The sequence below is a fragment of the Euphorbia lathyris genome, chromosome 2, assembly GCF_963576675.1.
Source record: "Euphorbia lathyris chromosome 2, ddEupLath1.1, whole genome shotgun sequence".
NCBI classification, from domain to species: domain Eukaryota; kingdom Viridiplantae; phylum Streptophyta; class Magnoliopsida; order Malpighiales; family Euphorbiaceae; genus Euphorbia; species Euphorbia lathyris.
Window position 1 is genome coordinate 57975448 of NC_088911.1, and position 21905 is coordinate 57997352.

General features: G+C 37.3%; 1 protein-coding gene across 3 annotated transcripts; it reads left to right on the forward strand.

Annotated features, from left to right (window-relative positions):
- Positions 1-11115: 11115 nt before the first annotated feature.
- LOC136218331 (transcription termination factor MTERF4, chloroplastic) lies at positions 11116-15364 on the forward strand. Of its 3 annotated transcripts, none has more exons than XM_066005131.1 (3): positions 11116-11787; positions 11939-13618; positions 15043-15364. In XM_066005131.1, exon 2 carries the CDS (start codon positions 11955-11957, stop codon positions 13527-13529), a length of 1575 nt encoding a protein of 524 aa, XP_065861203.1. In that variant the 5' UTR covers positions 11116-11787; positions 11939-11954; the 3' UTR covers positions 13530-13618; positions 15043-15364. The 3 variants fall into 3 exon arrangements, with proteins under 3 accessions (XP_065861203.1, XP_065861202.1, XP_065861204.1); XM_066005130.1 differs by having other exon boundaries at positions 11117-11787; positions 15118-15364; XM_066005132.1 differs by having other exon boundaries at positions 11117-11787; positions 15132-15364.
- Positions 15365-21905: the final 6541 nt, after the last annotated feature.

Below are 21905 nucleotides of genomic sequence, written 5' to 3' on the forward strand. Positions count from 1 at the left end.
CTACCAATGAAACAAATTGAGAGGTCTAAAGATCGTGTTTTATTTCTTTCTTTTTTTTTAATTTTTGTTTAGTGCTCTATTTTGGAAAAGTTTCTACTTTTCTGGAAACAGGGGTCGATCGGCCTTGTCGTGACCACGAACAAGGTCTCTCTTTTTTTGTTTCGTGAAAAACAAACAAACCCCTGCACTCAAGGGCCGATCGGCCTTATCGAGTAGATTTTGAGGTAGGTCAATCTTAGGTGTAAATATTTGTGTTTTTCTTTCGTTTTTTTTGTTTGTTTTTTAGTTCAAATTTTTTATTTGTTTTTTATTTCTTTGAACGGTTAAAATAAAATAGATCTACTTAATACTCTAGATTAAAAAAAAAAGTAAATTAGTGTTATTCTAGTGGTTTAGGCATTAAATATCATAAATCAAATATGTTTTTTTTCTTGAAAGCAACGTTTTGGTTAACTAGTATGTATATTTTAAGTATATATGTAAAAAAAATATTGTCCTTATTGCTTTACATAAAATGAGATTTTGGTCTTAGCTTTTATTATGTAAAAATAACAAGTATCTTTGTTCTCGTTTTAAGAAAAGTCTCTAATCGATTCTTTTGTTCCGTTTTGTGAAAAATACATCCTTTTCACTTATAAAAGATGTCGAGTTTGTAAAAATAAAGTTCTGAATTTGAGTTTGTTATAATAATTTTTAATGTGAATACAACCACAATTAGATATGTGTATTTAATTTTTTGGATGCATGGTCGATCGACTTGTTGGATTAAAATCCACAATATGAGTTGTATATATATCATATTGTGAATTGTGGGTTATCATAAATTAGTCTGTCAAGTGTTCTAAATTAGTTTATGGACTCTGATGTAATCTTAATTATGTATAGATTATCCAGTTGTAATATTCGAATTCTATGATAGACAGAATGGTAATTGCAGTTAGAGATAATTACAGGTTTATTAATAAATATCTTAGAGATTTTAAGTTACGGATCTATATGATTCTTATGTTCTCTTATTTGTAATTATCACATGTGCAGAATCATCTAAGGTTTATTGTGTATATAATATACTTATAATCAATACAATCTCGGGGCATTTGGTATTCTATTTGGATAGGGATAATGATACAAGTTGTGATAGGGATAATGATTACTGGTTGGGATAAGGATAAAAATATGATAGTCAAGAATTATTATTCAATGTTTGGTATATGGGATAAGGATATGGATAAGGATAAAATAATACATTTTACTATTTTAACCTTATTTAAACTACATAACATTAATTTGAGGGATAAGATGGACTTTTTCACCCTATTAAAATTGCAGGAGCTTATCCCACCTCCTTATACCACCCCCTATTGGGTATAAGATTTGAGGGATAAGAAGCTTATCCCTCATCTGTCTCACTCTTCTATCTCCCAAACAAACATGTGTTTTTTATTCATATCCCACTTTCTATATCCCTTCTAACAATCACCCCGTCTAAGTAATTCTAAACTTCTATCATCAACATGGTATTAGAGACTCGGGTCTCTCCTATTTCTTCTCTGTTGATCGGTTCTGGTGCAATTCTGGCGCCTATCTCTCCCTTCATCTCTCACTCATCACCTCTTTCTTCCCAATTTACTCCTATGACTAATACTACTTCCTCTTTTCTCACAAATTCTACCCCTCATTCTGATACTCGGATTATCTATGTACTTCCTATAATCCTCAATCTGAACCCTCAAATATTGTCCCTCCAATTGATACTACCGTTCACAGTGAGAACTTCGGTCACCACCATACCCCTCATATCTCCACCACATTGCCCCATTTCACTGCCATCTCGCATTCCCAACCCAGGGGACCGATTCCCCCCTTTTCTACCACCCAACCCACACCATACATCCCTCACCCACAATCCTATCAATATACTGATTCCATTCCTTCCCCCTTTTCCCTGCAACATTCCTCCTCTAATATAACGTCCATTCCGTCTATTCCAATTAAAATCACCCCTCGGAACTAATGTATCTAGCAAACATATATTGTGGAAACCCTCTAGGCAATCCTTACGGATGAGGAACATTGCATTGGAGACATTCCCACTCCTTCCAAATTTATTCCTCGTTTCATTGGAGACCATCCCAATATACCTAGTGAATTTATGCCCAACCCGACTTACTACAATTGGGAACATCATGATCGTATTGCTCGGGTCACCATTTCGAGGCTCCCTCGGTGAAAAAGCTATCCCTACTGTGACAAACTTGGACTCTGCTAGGTCTGCGTGGTACGTCTTGAAACGTTCCTTTGGTGCGGCTTCTGAGAATTAAAGAATACAACTAACTTTTGTACTTAATGCATTTGAATGGAATGACATGTCCGTGCCACAATACCTTCAGAAACTCAAAATGCTTGCAAATGAACTCACTACTGCATGCAATCCTCCTTCCATCACTCAGTTGATTGTTGTCATTTATAAGAACATCGGTAAGGAATACCATTTTGTCCTTACGGCTCTCAATGTTCGGCGCGGAGAACCCGTTCAATGGTTTGAGTTATATGACAAACTTATCTGAGAGGATTTATTATAGAAAAGTGTGGATCATGCTCTATTATTGCTCGCATAGATGACACAACCACCAACCAAAAAATCAAAAGAAAAAGAGGTAAGTGCTTCGGTTGTGGAGACACGCGACATTAGGCTGACAATTTTCCTTACAAAAATTCGGGTAATAGACACGGTGGTCAATCATTCAATCAACCCGTTAGGCCTTAGGCTCACATGTTGTGGATGAATTTTCATGGACATCCTCTATTGGTCAATATGGGTATACCAGAACAACCATGGTATCCTGATACGAGTGCTCTACATCACATGACATAAGTTGCTAATCAATTTAACCATATGGAACCATATCAGGGGCATGACAACATCTATTTTGGCAATAGAAAAGTTTTGCCAATCTCTCACTCAACAACATCCTCTATTCATAATTTCAAACTTAATGATGTTCTGCTTGGCCCTTATTTAACTAAATCTCTTCTTTCTGTTCAAAATTCTCATGGGATAACTCATGCTATTTTGAATTTTGGCCTTCTCATTTTCTTATTAATGATCGGGTTGTATGTCATAGCTACCGTATTGAGATAGGCTTTAGTTCGAGAGAGGATTATGTTTGCTTAATGGCATGCTCATTTTGGTCGCCGCAATCAACATACTGTGTCTAAAATTGTTCAACAAAATCAACTTTCCACCACCAAATCTACTCAGGTGTGTTCTTCTTGTCCTTTGACAAACTTGCTAAATTATGTTTACCTTTTATTGTTCATTCTAATACCTATATTTTTTTTAATATATTCATGTGGATGTTTGGGGTTCGTCCCTTGTTTTTATCACCACAATGTTATTTTGTCATATTTATGGCTGAATTTTCTCGTTTTTGTTGAATTTATGTCTGAAAAACAAGAGTGATGTGTTTGTTGTATTCACTGAATTCTATACCATGATAGTTAGAAAGTTTCAAGCCAAGCTTAAAATTTTTTTACTCTAACTTTGGAGGTGAATTCCAGAAACTTCGTTCATTTTTTGCTTCACATAGGATTATTCATAAATTGGCCCGTCTGCACACTCACGAACAAAATGGCATCGTTGGATGAAAAATCAGACATATTGTGGGCACCGCTTTAACCTTACTTGCACATGCATCCCTACCTTTAAAATACTGGAACTATACTATGTCACATAGTGTAAAACTGATTAATTATTTTCCCATACCAGTATTAGGTTCGGTCTCTCCTTTTACTAATTTTTTTTCCTAAAAAGCCTAACTTTGCTAATTTACGTATCTTTTGATGTGACATATTTCCTCTTTTGCGTCTATACAATAAACAAAAATTTGACTTTCGTTCAAAGTTGTGTCTTGACCATGGGGATTCTCCCAATCATAATGGTTATTTTTGCCTTGATCATACCACTACTCGCATTTATATTTGTAAGCACGTTTCATTTTGTGAGGACATTTTTCCCTATCAAATTAGTATTATCAGTGTGCCTACGCCAGATCCTCCTCATTCAACAGCTCTAAATTCTCCATGTCATCTATTCTTGGTCCTATTCCAGGTATGTCCTCTTTTCACTTCAATACTCCAAATTATTTGCACTCTAATTTAGTTGCACAACAAAATAAAAAAATGCATGCATGTAGTTATTCTTCCACCAATGGGCATTTTGCTTACTGTCCCTATTTTCTACCTCTCAGAACCCTTCTCTAATAGACTTGCCAGATGCACCTATGTGACAAATGCCAAATATCTCGAATGCCTCTCCCACTATCTCTCATATGATGTCAGATTACACTCACACAACACCCAATGCCTCACTTCTTTCCTCCCATATCCCTTCGATAGAACCATCATTATCATTTACCCATCCACTTCTCTCAACTCATGAACCATCTGCCATCCTCAATCATTCCAAAATAAATTCCTCACATATCATCTTCTGTCACACTTTACCCTCCATTAATCATTTGACCGGCTGATATTCATCTGACACACATTCTCATATCCCTTCCATGTTATCTCCTCTCTCATCTAGCACTCATTCTCATACTAAGTGTGCTGACGACATTTTTCGGGCACCATATGTCATTCTGAACTTATGTCTACTCCTCTTTCAATTCCCGAGGACTCAATTATTCGTTCTTCCTCAAATCCGAACACTGCCTCCTCATTGTTTATTGACACTATTTAATCTGAGGTACCTTTGTCACTACTACATGTTCGACATCACTCCATGAAACTATGTCAATCTACATTGGATTATCGAGGTAAATTCATGGCTTTACACTCTATTGTTGATAATAATAATTTGGATCCCAATCGTTTTTCCTTAGCCAATAAAAAACAAGAATGGTGTACAACTATGTATAACAAGATTCAGGCACTGCTCACTAATCACACTTAAGATCTGGTCCCGCGTCCCAAAGATCATTATGTTGTCACCTCTCGTTGGTTATTTTATACAAAACCAAAGGCTAATTGAACATTACAAAGCATGTCTTATTGCTCGTGGCTTCACTCAACAATCTGGTCTAGACTACAAAGAAACATCCAGTCTGGTAGTCAAAGCTACAATTTTTCGAATCATGTTTGGTCTTGTTGTGGCACATAACTAGCATATCAATCAGCTCGATGTCTCTAATGCCTCTCTTCATGGTACTCTCACTTAAACTATTTACATGGAGCAATTGTAGGGATTTGGGGACAATGATAAACCAGATCATGTTTGCCTACTTCGCAAATCTCTGTATGGCCCTAAACAAGCTCCATGAGAATGGTTCTTACATTTAAAATGGCTCCACTGCAGTCTTGGCTTTGTCATGTCTGGAGCTGATAACTCACTCTTTATTCGACACACTTCTCAGGACAAAATTTTCATTCTCTGTTATATCGATGGTATTCTCATCACATGCTCTAATTATAATCAGATTCTTCATACAATTCATGCCATTGAACAAGAATTTCCAATCTGAAACCTTGGACATGCATCTTATTTTCTCGGCTTAGAAATTCTTTACTCGAATAAACGCATTCATGTCTCTCAAAATAAGTATGCTCTTGAAATACTTAATCGTGCAAAAATGATTGACTGTAAACCATGCACGACACCGATGGCAACAACTCCCAATCTGTCTTATGAACATTACACACCATTGAAATCTGGGAATGAATATCAGAATATTGTTGGGGCTCTCTAATATATCATCCTTACTCGTCCAGACATTGCTTTCTCAGTCAATAAGCTCTATTAGTTCCTATATTTTCCCACTCCTGAACACTAGAAAGGGGTCAATCGGGTCCTCTATTGCATTGATGGCACTCTAGACAATGGTCTCCTTTTTCAATTGATCCCATTTCCACTATTCATTATTATTCGGATAGTGATTGGGGTGGCTGCCCGGATGATCGTTGCTCTACAAGTGCATTTTATGTCTTCCTTGGAAAGATCCTTATCTCTTGGCACACTCGTAAACAACCTACCATTGCTTGTTCCTCCACTAAAAGTGAATACAAGGCAGTTACCAATGCTACAACTGCTTTACTCTGGATTCACTCCTTATTGAATGAACTACGGTTTCCCATTCCTCGTCCAATTCAATTTTAGTGTGATAATGTTGGTGCTATTTACTTAACTGTCAATCATGTCTTTCATGCTCGCACAAAATACATCGAACTAGACTACCATTTTGTATATGAACAGGTGGCATCTAGTTTTCTTTTCGTTCGATTTTATACTCCTGATGATCAGGTTGCTGATACTTTTGCCAAGCCTCTCTCGAGTACTCGCTTCACCGTTATTTCTCAGTGACTTCAACTGTGTTCTCGACATCGATTTGACGGGGGGTGTTAGAGATAATTATAGGTTTATTAGTAATTACCTTAGAGATAAGCATCAAGTTTTAAGTTAAATATCTATAAGATTCTTATCTTCTCTTATTTGTAATCATCACATGTGCAGAATCATCTAGGATTTACTGTGTATATATACAAGATACTTATCATCAATACAATTCAAATAATTCTAAACTTCTATCCTAAACAATTACAACCTTTATGTTTTATCTATAAATAGAGGGTTCTGGTCCCCAGGACAGAGGCAATCCCATAATCTACATCCTTTCCCCCACCGAATGTGGATGTCTAAATCGCTTCTAGTTCTAGAAGGCCAATTAACCGCCACAATCGCCTTTGTTTTTGCGTGTAATCATTGCGCCAATTCAATTATGGCACTATTTCAAGTTTGTCCATAATATACTAAGGAAGTGTTTGTTTTGGGGGGTTTAGAAAAGGTTATAGGAAACATGAGGTTTCATTCTTTTGTTTTTTTCGTTTTATTAATAACATTCATTCATTTTGCCTATTTTTAGTTTTAGGGTTAACCCAAATTTCTCTAATCTCATTGTCCAACCCAATATACCTTAAGGTTTTCTATTATCTTTTCCCCACTTATTACCCTCCTCCTCGGTGAAATTCTACTTTAGTTTGTTTTACTTTTTACTTTTTTGTCCTTATACTTATTTATTTTTACTTCTTATCCTTGTACTAATTTCACTTTTGATCGTTATACTTCTAATTTTTTCTCCAAAAAATAATTTTGACCAAATTTTACTTTTTAATTTTTGCTTTGGTCCTTAAACTTATTTAGTTTTACTATTTTTTATCCCTAAACTAATTTCACGTTTGATCATTGCACTTATTTATTTTTAGTTTTTTGACCTGAAAAATAATTTTGACATATTTTATTATTATTATATTTTTTTATGCATTTTCTTTGATTAATTTTATTTCAGTTTTCATGTTTCACAATCTTTTTCCCGTTGGGCTAGATCCGTATTTCAATAAAACAAAATGTTTCACAATCTTTTGGTTTTAATGGTTGAAGTAATTGATTTTAATTTCTATACTACATATGATTAATTTATTAATACAAAATATGTATGTATGTATAAAAATTGATGTTAAAAACTATCAACAAATTTGGCTTATTATAAGCTACCAAAGGAATAAGATGTATATCATTCTCTTTAACTGAAACAAACAAACAAACAAGGGAATTTCGGAGTCATTCTGTTACTTTCTCCTTGTTTCCCTTTCTAGATTTCTTTTCGTTATCCCTACGCGAACCAAACGCGCCTTAAATTCTTTCTTTTCTTTAGTTTTAATTGGTTTTCAGTGATAAAGATTTTATTTTGTTTGGATTTTAATGTAGTTCGAAAAGAAAAATAGTGATTTCCTACTAATTATCAAATTACTTATTTTCGTGATCATGAATAGGATTTCAAATTAAAGTTTTGTTTCAATCTGGATATATGCATCTGCTTATTAAAGTTTGTTTTTTTAATAACAAAACTAATAATGGTTAAACACAATTGTTTTACTAATATTTATTATTGTCACGATGATGGCATATTAGATTTTATAAGAAAGTTGATGGAAGGATATCTTCCCTCTTTCTATGATTCCATGAGGTTTAACATGTTTAAAACCTATGATGATGCATATCGGATTGCAATCAGTTGAGGTGGAGAAATATGAAAGCACCAAACCAATGAACGCATATAGAGCGCCTAGAAATTATAATAATTATCAAACTAGTGGTGATAGCATTAGAGCCAGTGAAAATGCTTCTACTCCAATGAAGTGCTTAGTTACACAAGAAGATAATGAGTGGGGAATGCCTTTGGGTCCAACTTTTCAGCAAGGCGAAAGACCAACCTTTTACGATCTTTAAAGCCGTTTGTTTGTACACCTCTTAAAGGATGTAAATATGACCAATTTATGTTATTAGCATCAGGAATATGGGCATCACACTAACAATTGTGAGATGCTTAAGAAAGAGATCATGAAGTTGATATTTACGGGGAAGATTGTAGACCCTTCAAAGTCGAATCCCTTACTGGTGTATGGAGGAAATGTTAATGTGATGTCTTTAAGGTTGTCGGAAGACTTCATCTTGGCTCGTGGAAGGAAAAGAAATCGAGGTGTTTTAACCCGTGGACCTCTTGCCTATATGTAAATTGTTTGAATTTCCCTTAGGATTTGCATTGATAGGAAGTCTGTTAAATAAACTTGGTTAGCTTTACAGTTACAACAGATTTTATAATTTGAATCTAAAGCTAAAGAATAGGTAAAAGCTAACTACATAATAGGTCAAAATATAACATATATTATTTATAGACTGATACGTGTAACATTCCCCCCTCAAATGAATATCGGGCAGATCATTAATTTGTCTCGGAGATGGAGAAATCGTGTCTTCGATAATGGCTTAGTTAGAATGTCTGCCCTCTAATCAATTGTGGATATATAGCAGATCCGAAGAGCTTTGGTTGCAACTTTGTCCCGTACAAAGTGAAAATCAATTTCAGGATGTTTGGAACGATCATGAAATATAGGATTGGCAGTAAGGTAGGTGGCTCCAAGATTGTCACACCACAACACAGGTGAATTGGTGGGAGAATAGCCGATTTCTTACATTAACATACAAAGCCATAACACTTCAGACGCAAGTGCACAATATTCAGCCTCGGTGGAGGATATTGAGACAATATGTTGCTTCTGGGACCTCCATAATACTACATTTTGGCCAACGAAGACAGCAAAACCTATGGTCGATTTTTTGTCATTTAAATCGCCTCCCCAATCTGTATCAGCAAATCCATGGATGTCAAGATTTTTACCTTGTTGAAACAGAAGTCCATTGGTTGGAGTGTCGTGCAGATAACGAAGTATACATTTGACTGCCTTATAATGATCCAATGTGGGATGATGCATATACGAACTTAGTTTGTTGACGCTGTGATTGATACCAAGCCTGGTAATTGTTGCATACTGTAACCCACCTACAATGTTGGGTTAAAGTCCAGAGTCTTCAAACGGTTCACCACTAGTAGCACTTAGTTTGGTTGTGGTGCAGGAGGGTGTACTGATGCATTTAGAGTCTTCCATGTTGGATTTTTTAAAAAGATCATTTATGTATTTCTTTTAGAAGAGATGAAGTGTACCATTTTTCCACCAAAGGTTCGTATCCTCATGTTGAATCTGCTATAGTGGGTAATCTGGCTGAAATCGTGGTAGCAGGTCTTCGGTGTTCACATACGGGGGAGTGGGATGAGGATATCCTTGCTATTATATTCGATGAGAGGGACCGAGTTCTGATCTGTGTCATTCCCCTCCCTAGGGAAATTAAGTCGGACTCTTGGTACTAGTATTATGAAAAATCCGGAGTCTATAGTTGATGAGTAGTTACCGCCTACTTTCACATCCATCACATACTGTTACATCAGTCTCGAATGTGGCCTAGAGTTCAATTTGGAATTTGGCAGTCCCACTGAAGGTTCGTATACTCTAGTAGAAAGCTTACGCAGATTGTCTACCTACTAGGAAGGATCTCAACCTCAAACGAGTTCCAATTCAGGCCTGTTGCACTTGGTGTAATGCAGAATCTGAAGACGTTCTCCATGCTTTAGTTCGATGTGAGAAGGCCCGGATGGTGTGGAATTTTTCAAGGATTGAGGATATTAGTGCTACAATCCTTTATTTTAAGCAATTTTGGGATGTTGTGTGTCAATCAGGCAACCGAAGCACTATGGAAGAAACAAAGATGATTTGTTGGGCGATATGGCAAGATCGCAATAACTGGACGTGGAATCACGTGTTCTTCCCAGTGTCAGTACTTTTTAGTAATGTGACGGCTCTGAAATCCTAATGGCAGCAAGCTCCTCTATTATGCCAGAGATATGTGCCATCTATCTCTGTCTATTCTTCACGTTGGCTGCCTCCGCCATTGGGTTTCATCAAAATAAATTTTGATGCAACTCTGTTTGTAGACAGAAATTGGGTGGGATTTGGTTGGATTGCTTAGAATGGATCGGGTTCTTTTGTGGCCAACGGATTTCTACAATGCAGTCAGGATGCGCTACTCGCTGAAGCCTGGCTTGCCGAGAGGTAATGTGCTGGATTAAGGATCATGGCTTGAGTGACATTTATCTAATTCCCTTAATCTTTCCACTCTAGGCTTTATAATTGATGATTGTAAATCTTTATTAAAAGATTTAGTTAACGGTACTGTCAGTTTTAGTAAAAGATCAGTAAATACTACTGCACATGTGTTAGCTCGTGTTGTAGGCTCTACGTCTGATCTCGGAGTGTGGCTGTAGGAGCCGCCTCCTTTTCTGTGTAACACGTTGTTTTTAAATCTATAAATATCATTTTTATCTTAAAAAAAAAAATCTGGAATGCACATAAATTGATTTTTTTTATTAAAAAGAAACTTTTAATGTTCATAATTTCTAAAAGATTCTTAGAAAATATTTTTATATATTAAATTGATAGTGTAATGCACGGATTTAACTAGTACTATGGTATACAGTTTTAACACTAGTAAATCTTTAATTTGGAGGGTTTTGAATTTAAACCTCAAATACCCATTTCCTAAACAAAAGTTATCATTAACCCTTCCAAATCTTTCCTTTACTAATCCTCTAAAATTCTCCATCCAATCACAGTGGTTTATTCTAAAAAAGAATGATAGATTTTGTAATGTATTACAAAAACACACTAATACAATATGTACAACTAAAATAGGCATGATGCAAGAAATTGAGGGCCAAAAGGAATTTTGGGGATAACTCTCGCGGCCACTGGATTGGCGTCCCCAAAATTCTTAGCCTTCTCATTCAACCTGGAGCTTCCTCTCTCGTATCGCATCAGCGTCTTTCCTTCGGATAAAGTTTCTTCTTCTTCTTCAGATTGTTACTTCTCTTCTTCGGAGCTTACTTCAAGTGCTCATTTAGTAGCTAAACGAGTCAAATTCTTTTTATTTTCTTATCATTTTTTATTCCACACAAAACCAATTGAGCAACAAAAAGCCGTTACATTTTCTTATAGTTACTCTTAACTAGGTCTTGAACATCGTCTTCTTCATCTAACTTCCGCCGCCTCTCCTTCATCCTCCATATCAACTTCATCTAACTTCCGCTGCCTCTTCTTCATCGTCCATCTAACAGTAAGTAAGCAGCCCATGTTCTCCTTCATCCTCCATCTAACAGGGGTTCAGATCTAACTTCTCTGCCAAATTCCGGCGGCTACCCGGGGTTCTGCGTACAGGGGAGCAAAGTGACGACTTTTTTTTCCTTTTATCTCAAAGAAAGTTCCTGTTGATAATTCACTCAAGTCAATTGTTTAGGGTTTATGGAAAGCAGGTCTACATTTTGAGGATTCGTGGTGTAATAGGTATAAGTTAAAACCAGAATGGAATTAGTAACCAATCATAAGTTTAATTTCTAGTCAAAGATGAGTTAGATTTTGGTTTCATAGTTTATGTTGTATAGGAAAGACTACTGTTTGTGTATGGTAATCTTATATCTTGCATCTCTTTATGCAGATATCTCAAGAAAAATATGGTGAAAATTGGAAACTATGCTGGCATTACTAGACCCAGTTTTTTGCTTGTACATTCAGATATACCCATTCTCATGTATCCTAAACAGCGGCTGAACCCTATCACACCTCTTAGTCTTCCTAGTTACCACGCAAAGAGGAGTGGCTCGACTACAAAATTCCGTTGTTCAATTGCTGAAAGAACATTCTCATCAAGTTCTGTTGATTCATCTGTGTCCAAGACAAAAACTGTTGGTTTGGGTAGGAAGAAAGGAGGTTCCTCGTCGCTATATACTAGTCCTAGTTTGCTAGAGATGAAGAATGAGAAGATTGCAAATCGTGCCAGGGTTTACGAATTCTTGAGGGGTATTGGTATTGTCCCTGATGAACTTGATGGGTTGGAACTGCCTGTCACAGTTGAGGTCATGAGGGAGCGTGTGGATTTCCTCCACCAATTAGGTCTCACAGTTGAAGATATCAACAACTATCCACTTGTTCTTGGCTGCAGTGTGAAAAAGAACATGGTTCCTGTCCTTGACTATCTTGGCAAATTGGGTGTAAGGAAATCCTCTTTTACAGGGTTCCTAAGAAGATATCCACAAGTCCTCCATGCTAGTGTTGTTGTAGACCTAGCTCCAGTGGTCAAGTATCTTCAAGGGATGGATATCAAGCCTAATGATATTCCTCGAGTACTTGAAAAGTACCCAGAACTTCTGGGATTCAAGCTTGAAGGGACCATGAGTACATCAGTGGCTTTTTTGGTTGGAATTGGGGTGGCGAGGAGAGAAATTGGAGGTATTTTGACTAGATACCCAGAGATTTTGGGGATGCGAGTAGGTCGGGTGATCAAACCTTTTGTCGAGTATCTTGAAAGTTTGGGGATTCCAACACTAGCTGTAGCAAGACTAATTGAGAAGCGTCCTTACATCCTTGGGTTTGGATTAACAGACAGGGTTAAGCCAAATGTTGAATCCCTGTTGAAGTTCAATGTAAGAAAAGCCTCACTTCCTTCTGTGATAGCACAGTATCCTGAGATTGTGGGAATTGACTTGGAAGCAAAGCTTCATGGTCAACAAAGTTTGCTCCATTCAATTATTGAGTCAGGTCCTGAGGATTTTGCCAGAGTTGTTGAGAAGATGCCACAGGCTGTCAGCCTTAGTAAAACAGCTATTGTGAAACATGTAGACTTCCTCAAGGATTGTGGGTTCTCCGTGCAACAAATGAGGGAGATGGTTGTGGGGTGTCCTCAGATACTTGCTTTGAATATTGACATTATGAAACTTAGCTTTGAGTACTTCAAAATGGAGATGGAAAGGCCTTTAGATGATTTAGTTACTTTCCCAGCGTTCTTTACATATGGCCTTGAGTCTACTGTAAAACCAAGACATAGAAGGGTGGCAAAGAAGGGTTTGAAATGTTCACTTTCCTGGCTTCTCAATTGTTCTGATCAAAAGTTTGAGGATAGAATGGATTATGAAACAATTGACATGGAAGAGTCTGAACTGCCATCATTTGATATGAATAGCCTGATGCAACCAAGGAGTGATGAGTCTGAATCTGATTATGACGAAGACAGTGAAGATGACCTTCTATAAAACAATTGTCTAACTCTTTGAATCAATCTCCCTAAGAGTCTTGGCTTTGTGAAATTGATTTTCCATGTGGAGTGGGCATAATTTTAAAGGTAAACTTCTTTTCTTTTTCTGGGGAAGTATTTTAGAGCATTTGGTAGAATGAATCGAATGAATCGAATGTGGTGCTTAAAGACACCTTTTTATTTTCTTTCATTTGTTGCTTTTATATTTGGTCTCAAACGAAAGGGCATTATTTCTTTGCCTCAGAAACATGGGAAAGAATGCTATTAAGGGCCTCAACGTTGCATTTGATTATGAGAAATATTGTAGAGAATGGTCCATGAAACTGTGAAGGAGGATGAGAAAGGGAAAGTCTGTGGATAACAAATAAATTGTATTAAAGCAAATTTGGTTCTGGTAAAAAATTGCCGTGCTACATAAAAGAACTTGATAGAAAACATAATGACTTCGTGTTGAGAGGATGAATTATATTATTATGAACATAGTTGTTAAAAGCGCAAGGCACAATAAGGTGCTAAACCATAAACCAAAAAAACACACATAACAGTACAAACAAAATAAAACCACGTAAAAACATAATACTAAATCATAAATATCAAAAACACTTAAGTTCATACTGCATGTTCTCTGCTTGTTCTTCTGTGTAACAGTCGCAGTTTCTGTTTGAGTGGAGTAGACTCTTCTTTACGTGACTGCTCTTAATCCCTCTCTAGTCTTTCTATATTATTAATTATGTCTCTTGATATCAAACAAAATAAAACCACATAAAAACATAATACTAAATCATAAATATCAAAAACACTTAAGTTCATACTGCATGTTTCTCTGCTTGTTCTTCTGTGTAACAGTCGCAGTTTCTGTTTGAGTGGAGTAGACTCTTCTTTACGTGACTGCTCTTAATCCCTCTCTAGTCTTTCTATATTATTAATTATGTCTTTCTATATTATTGAGTGGAGTAGACTCTTCTTTAAGATTAATCTTATTTAAATTAGTAGTAGTTGAGATTAATCAACCATTTGTTTTACACAAGACAGTAAAAAAAAAAAAAAAAAAAACTAGTGAAAATAGAGTATATATCGAGGCGCGCCCCGAGTCCCAGGTGAAGTGCGTGAGGTGAGAGCCTTGCTTTGTGCAATCAAGGCTCACTACCTTGAGCCTTGAGTGAGGCCTGCCTTCAACAACTATGATCGTGAAGTAAATAAATCTTCTTAGTGAAATATTATGTGAAGCAGGAAAGCAGTCTTTCAGACTACAAATGCCAAATCACTGGTAGCTGTGGAGGCTATGCTTTTGGCTCAATACTTTTTGCGTGTTGGAAATTTGGGGGATTATAGAGATTGGATCCTCTAGACCCTAAAATGTTCTGTGAACTATGAAGAACAAAATATCACGGCTAGTTAAGCAATGCTGTCTGTTATTATATTGCTAACCTATAAGGTTTGGTGATTATAGTAAATTTACTTGGCCTTGATATATTTGATCGTGACAGTTATTTTGTTTTGGATATGTGCAGTTCACTCGTACAAATGGGTTGATTGTACACTTTTTACTGCTGATTATAAACAAAATTCTGAATTTATTTTAACAGCTAGACCTTGGCAGAACGAAGAGCAAACTTGTGGTGCATCTGGTGGGCATTCAGGCCTTATAAGTAAATGTGAAGGAGCCCTGATATTCAGTCACGTAATAAATGGCATGGTACCTACCAGCTCCAGATAAACACATAGTTGCCTTCTGTATTGCAATTCTATATCTTAGTCCTTGAGACGGGCCCTTTATGTAAAGAATAATTTTTTGGAACTTGGTAATTCAAAATGTTGAATCTTAGGTATGTAGTGTTGGCCTTCATTTATTTCGTTATACTGGTGTGGGATGCTAGCATAATAATTTATCTGAATAGTGTTTTGCTCAATCTTTTTTGTCCATCTGATAGAAATCGGAAATAACACAATAGATGGTATAACAGAATAGAAGACAAAGAGCAGAGACTGACTATGTATATTGATGAATATAATCTCATTCTGTATTCTCAGAAAGAAAGAAAGAAAAAGGAATTTAACAGATAAAGAAAAGAATGCACAACTGCAACTCCCTTCCTCACTAACTACGATGATTCTTCTTGCCTTCCTCTCACACACCACCCTAACTCTTATAGTTAACCACAGCCCTATTCTTTAGATTCCTAACAGAATTTGTCAGCCCTATTCTTTAGATTCCTAACAGAATTTGTCACCTCGTACATTCACAGTTGGTCTTTTTTTTCTCCTAGAATAAACCTGTAGTACATTTGGGCTTTTGGGAACATGGGCTAAGACATGGGTATTGCCATTGAGTTGTTCTCTATCATTGCTCCCTCTTTTGAGAATTGTTTTGTCCTTAAAACATATATCGGGAAATTGGCTCTAAATGGTAAGAGCAGTCTCCCAGGCAGCTTCCCCTTCCGGTTTGCCCTGCCATAAGATTAACCATTGTACTTCCAATGTTCCATTGTTAGTTTAAGTTCGTCGATCGATAATAGCAGCTGGAAGATAGAAATCAGAGATTTCCTTCTCGAATTCTGGAGGGAAAGAGGTTGCCATAGGCGAAGAGACAACAACCTTTTTGAGCTGAGAGACATGAAAAACTGGATGAACCTTGGAGGTATCCGTCAATTGGAAGCGATACGCTACTAGTCCAATCTTAGCGGTGATCCGAAACAACCCAAAGTATTTTGTTGGAAGTTTTTGATTGATCTGTTGTGAAACTGAAGATAGTCGATAGGTACGTAATTTCATTCCCCCACATCAAAATGAACCTCCTTTTGACGCTTATCGACTTGAGATTTCATATGTTCTTAGGCTTGATGAAGATGTCATTTGAGTTGATGCAAGGCATCATCTCTGTCTTGCAATTCTTGGCGAACTGACTCCACTTGAACTTCTCTTGGAAAAAATTGAACTATTGATGGAGGTTTTCTGCCATACATAACCTCAAAAGGAGAAATACCCATGGAGATATGAAAAGTTGTATTGCACCAAAATTCTGCCCAATGAACCCAAAGCGAACACATTCAAGGATGATCAACCACAAAACACTGAAGATAAGACTCCAAGCATCGATTAATGACATCGGCTTGACCATCCAACTCGGGGTGATAAGAAGAGATCGTATGGAGTTGAGTTCCTTGGTGTTTGAATAGTTCATGCCAAAAGTGGCTGATAAAAATTGGATCTTGGTCGCTTAAGATGGATTTAGGAATGCCATTGATGTCGAACGACTTCCCGGACAAAAACTTCATCAATAGTTTTTGCAGAATAAGGGTGCTTCAGAAGAATAAAATGTCCATATTTGGACAAATGGTTAATTACCGTCTGCAAAGCATCAAACCCTCGGAATTTAGGAAGGCCAAGAATAAAATCCATCGATATATGTTCCCAAACAGTCTCCAAAATGTCTAAAGGCTGAAGTAGCCCTCCGAGACTAAGAGAACAAACCTTGCAACGTTGGCACACCTCATAGGACTGCACGAATTTTTGCAAATCAACATCCATACCTACCCAATAAAGATTCGCAACCAACCTTCTATAAGTCTGGTAGTACTCTAAGTGACCCCTTCCCCCCTGTTTTTATGATATGGAATTCCTCAATCAATTTAGGAATCCAAATGGATTGGTAAGAGAGATCCAGACTGTTATGATAACGTAAGGTGTCATTCTGTAATGAATATCTCGAATGCTTGTGAGTTTGCGTTTGTAGTTCAAAAATGATCTGCTGAAGTTGGGAGTCTTATTTAGCAATTGAGCTCCCTGCACCCAAGTAGGAACATAGATAAGATGAGACAATTCCCGATCTTCATTTCGCCGATATAAGGCATCAACAGCTCGATTTTCTCGGCCCGGCTTATAGCAAATATGAAAGTTGTACCCTATAAGTTTTGCCACCCAATTATGTTGATTCGAGGTGTTAATTCACTGCAGAAGAAGGTGTTTTAGACTCTTATGATCCGTATACACCATGACATTTTCCCTTAAAAGATACAGACACCAATGTTGTACCGCTAAAGCTAAAGCCATAATTTCCCGTTCGTGAGCAGATTTGGCCAAATTCATTCGGATAGTGCCTTGCTAAAGAAAGAAATAGGGCATCAGTTTTGCATCAAAACATCCCCTATACCACGACAGGACGCATCACACTCAACCACGGAAGGGATAGAAAGTCGCTTAGAGTCAACACTTAAGTAGAAATCATTAGAGCTTTAAGTTGGTCGAAAGCAGCCTATGATTCGGGGGACCAACATAATGCATTTTTCTTTGTGAGCTCTGTTAACTGGCATATCTTACTACCATATTTGCATGATGAACTTTCGATAATATCTAGTGAGTCCCAAAAAACCTCGAACGCCCTTGACCTGTTTTGGAACAGGCCAATCACTCACTACTTGAACCTTTTTTGGATCCATAGATACCCCAAATCCAGTAATGATATGCCCCTAAATATTCAATAGAGAGCCTGCCAAATACTTCTTTTGGTTGATGAAAAATTGGTAGTTTAACAACATTTTAAAAACTTAGGAGACATGAAGCAAATGATCAGACCAAAAACAATTATAAACGAGAATGCCATAAAAAAACAAGAACAAACTGGCGTAGGTGAGGACGGGGTAGGTCGTTCATCACAACATGAAATGTAGAGGGTGCGTTGTTCAAGCCGAATGGCATTACTAGGTATTCGTAATGCCCATTATGAGTTCGAAAATTCATATGCCCCATCATGTCATCCTTCATTTGTATTTTGTTGAACCCTGATGTCAAATCCAGCTTAGTGAAAAATTGGGCGCCTCTCAACTCATATATAAGCTCATCTACCAATGGGATATGGAATTTGTCTGAGATTGTGACACTGTTTAGGGCGCAATAATCCACACACATCCTCCATGGGTTGTCTTTCTTCACCAAAATAATAGGACTAGAGAAAGCACTCTTGCTTGGCCTAATTAACCCCATCTTTAACAATTCAAATACCTATCGCTGGATTTCTGACTTTTAATGATAAAGTTATTGATATGGTCGAACATAAACCAGACATTGACCAGACACTAGATTGATGGAATAATCATGAAACCGAGAAGGTGGTAAGCCGAAGGGCGACTAGAAAACCGAACGATACTATTTGAAAAGTGCACTGAGGGCAGCTTGCTAAAAAGAATTCAATTGAGGCTCCATTAAATTTTCATACTGGATCTCTCCTCCCAAAATCTGAAGGGATGATGCTGAAGAATGAGAACTAGTTAACCAGTTGTTTAAAGAAAAATTACCTTCTTGAGGTGGTTTAACGATCCCTTACAAAACGAACTCTCGGTCATCAAAATTGAAATGCGTATAATGCAAATCCAAGTTATGAGTCTATCTTTCCAAGGGTCTTTAACCAGGAAATTCCCAATACCATGTCCAAATTGCCCATATCAAATACCAAGGCCTCCACCATCCCTGATAATTCCAGAACATTGCATTTTCCGTTGCTGGCAATTGGAGGGAGTTCTTCTTCAACCACTGCTTCTAGATGGAGAATTTCACCAACTTCTCATCATCAGCCAAAAGTATAACCATACCTTTCCCTTTTAGACACTTATGAGCGGGACCAATCGCATGTCCGAAATGAAAACATAGGCCCTTCTTACGGCGCTCTTCCCTTTCGTGCGAGATAATGATCGAAATTCACAGTTGCGATTTGGGGAAAAATCGGGTGACGAGCAGTGTGTTTTGGGAAGGTTGAGATTCGTTTTGAAGGTGATGATTATTATAGAGAGAAGAATCACGATTTGCAGGGGAAGAAAAGACATAAGAAACAATGCGGTTTAGGGGTGGTTTATTTTCTTTAGGATCGGGTCGGAGGAAATAATCTGGTTTGTGATTGCTTCAGCCCATATAAACTGAAGACTCTTACCTTTTTTTGAAGAAATTGTTCATCGCGAAGTTTCCTTTGGCATAAATTGTGAGAAGAAAACTCCTCTTCGATTGGAGAAAGCAGCGCTTCCACATCCTTGGCCACACACATCGCCGACAGCCTTGAATCTAGGCGGTGAGGCCGTACCCGTCGTCGGATTTTGCTGTGTAAACCTCTCAAGAAATATCCTAAAGACTGGGTTTCAGACATAAGAGGAACTTGAGAAAGTAAATATTCAAAATCTTCGATATACTCTTGAACTGTGCATGTTTGACGAAGTGTGGATAACTGCTTATAGGGATTTTGAATCTCCAACCTGCTAAAGCTTTGAAGAAGCTATGATGTGAATAAATTCCTGGTTAAGGAAATATGTACCTCCTATACCACAACAAACTAGTGTTGGGCAACACCATTCATGTTGAGTTTCACTAAACGAAGCCGCATTTTCGACTGAGTATCATAAATCTCAAAATAGGTTTCAGCCTTCGAAATTCACCCTCTAGGATCGTAGCCATTAAATTCGGGCAGATTGACCTTCTTGGCCATGATATGGAAGTCCTCCTGAATGCCTCTCGAGTTGTGATGAGAGGAATCGTGATCGGAGGAATCAGAAGATTTGTGACCGTCTGAAGTTTCATGGGCTGCTTCATTAATATTCTGCTTCCTAATGGTTTTGACCTAATTTGTCATGTAAGCTCGAAACTCGTCTTGTTTAATCTTATTTGCTTCCAATGAACATTTAATTTCTTTCACATCATTTTGTAAATCATGGATTTGCTCTTCTATGAATCCAAATGGGCATGAGCTCTCGTCTCTATGGTATCCGGCAGGTCAGACCAATGATAGAATTCGGAAATAACATACTAGATGATATAACATAATATAAGGCAAAGAAAAAGGAATATAATCTATATATTGATGAATATAATCTCATTCTGTATTCTTGGAAAGAAAAAGGAATTAAAACAGATAAAAGAAAGAATGCACAACTGCAACTTCTAGGGAATGATCCCTCCCTCACTAGGAGCCAAATTGTTATAATGATTCTTAGGTAAATTTCATCAATGGTGTATAACCTTTGCCCCATTTTACACTTTGGTGTACGACCTTCAACTTGTCTCACTAATATGTACGAACTTATAGGCAACCTCCCACTTTGGTGTATAGCAGGTAAAAATAACCGGTCAACGCACCACATCAACAATTTGACCGGTCAAAAAGTCAAAATTTGACCACTTAATATAAATTTACTTATATACCCTCATCTTCCTCCTTATGCTTTCTCTTTCTCCACCTTTACCCTTTGCAGTTCCAGTTGCAGATCCATCAACTAGTAAAGGTCTTGGAGATACTATTTCGCTGCTATTCATCCCTGAATTTGAATTACTCAGATTATTATTCTTGTGCTTGGTCTTGGTGTTGGTCTTTTTCTTCTTTGTTGAACCTGAAGAAATCGGAAACACCAGTTTTAAAAGAAACCCACCATTATGATTATCAATACTTGCACTTCTACTCATTTGCACTTTATTATTATTCTTTGATTTTTCATTATGCTTGTTTCTTTGCTAAAACTTTAAGAGCGGTGGGAAAATGTTGTTTAGTTCCGAGATCGAGCATGGTTTTAAAATTAATTGATGGATGGATCGAGAGAGAGAAAGAAAGTTTGTTGTAGAGCCAATTCAAGCGGTAAGGTGTTGAAGCTTGATATTCAGTAGATTTAACAACACCGTAAAGCGTCCCTATGAGGCGCCGTTGGGATCGGCCGGGGGCACTCCGATGCCTAAGTCAGTAAACTTCTTAAGAGAATAAACTGTAATGACAAAGCAGGGTTAAGAAGAGTGTGTAAGTGTACATTTGTTGTCATGTTACAATGGTATTTATATAGGTTTGAGTGATAACTGTAATAACCTTCTCTTAATGCCCTTTTAATGAAGAGTAATGCTCTTTTAATGTAGTCTAACTCCATCCTCTAACTTCCGAGCTCTGACAGGTTTTAGGATATCATTAATGCTGGTTTAATGCTAGTGAGTTACGCCGTATATCCACTTGTTTCTTCACAAAGGCGGATCCTCTCTTCTTCTCAAAGGGCGGATCCTTGTAAGAATCCATGGCACGACACCGTATTTCCAACTATGAGCTGCGTGGCAGATCATAAGTGGGACTTATGAGATGACACCGTATTTCCCACTATGTGCTGTGTGGCGGATCGTAAGAATGACTTTATGAGACGACACTGTATTTCCATCTGTACGCCATATACGCCTTGGAGGCGGGCCTTGATCTTGCCTTTTTCCCTTCAAGCCCTCTTCACGAGGGAATATCTTCAGTTTAGTCCTCCATGTTTCATGGCGGGTGTTATCAAAGCTGAAGTCGTTAGATTCAGAAATTTTAGAGGTGGAAGAAGAAAGCGCAAAGAGATGTCTAACAATAAAGCGGCTAGTAGAAGATGGATGC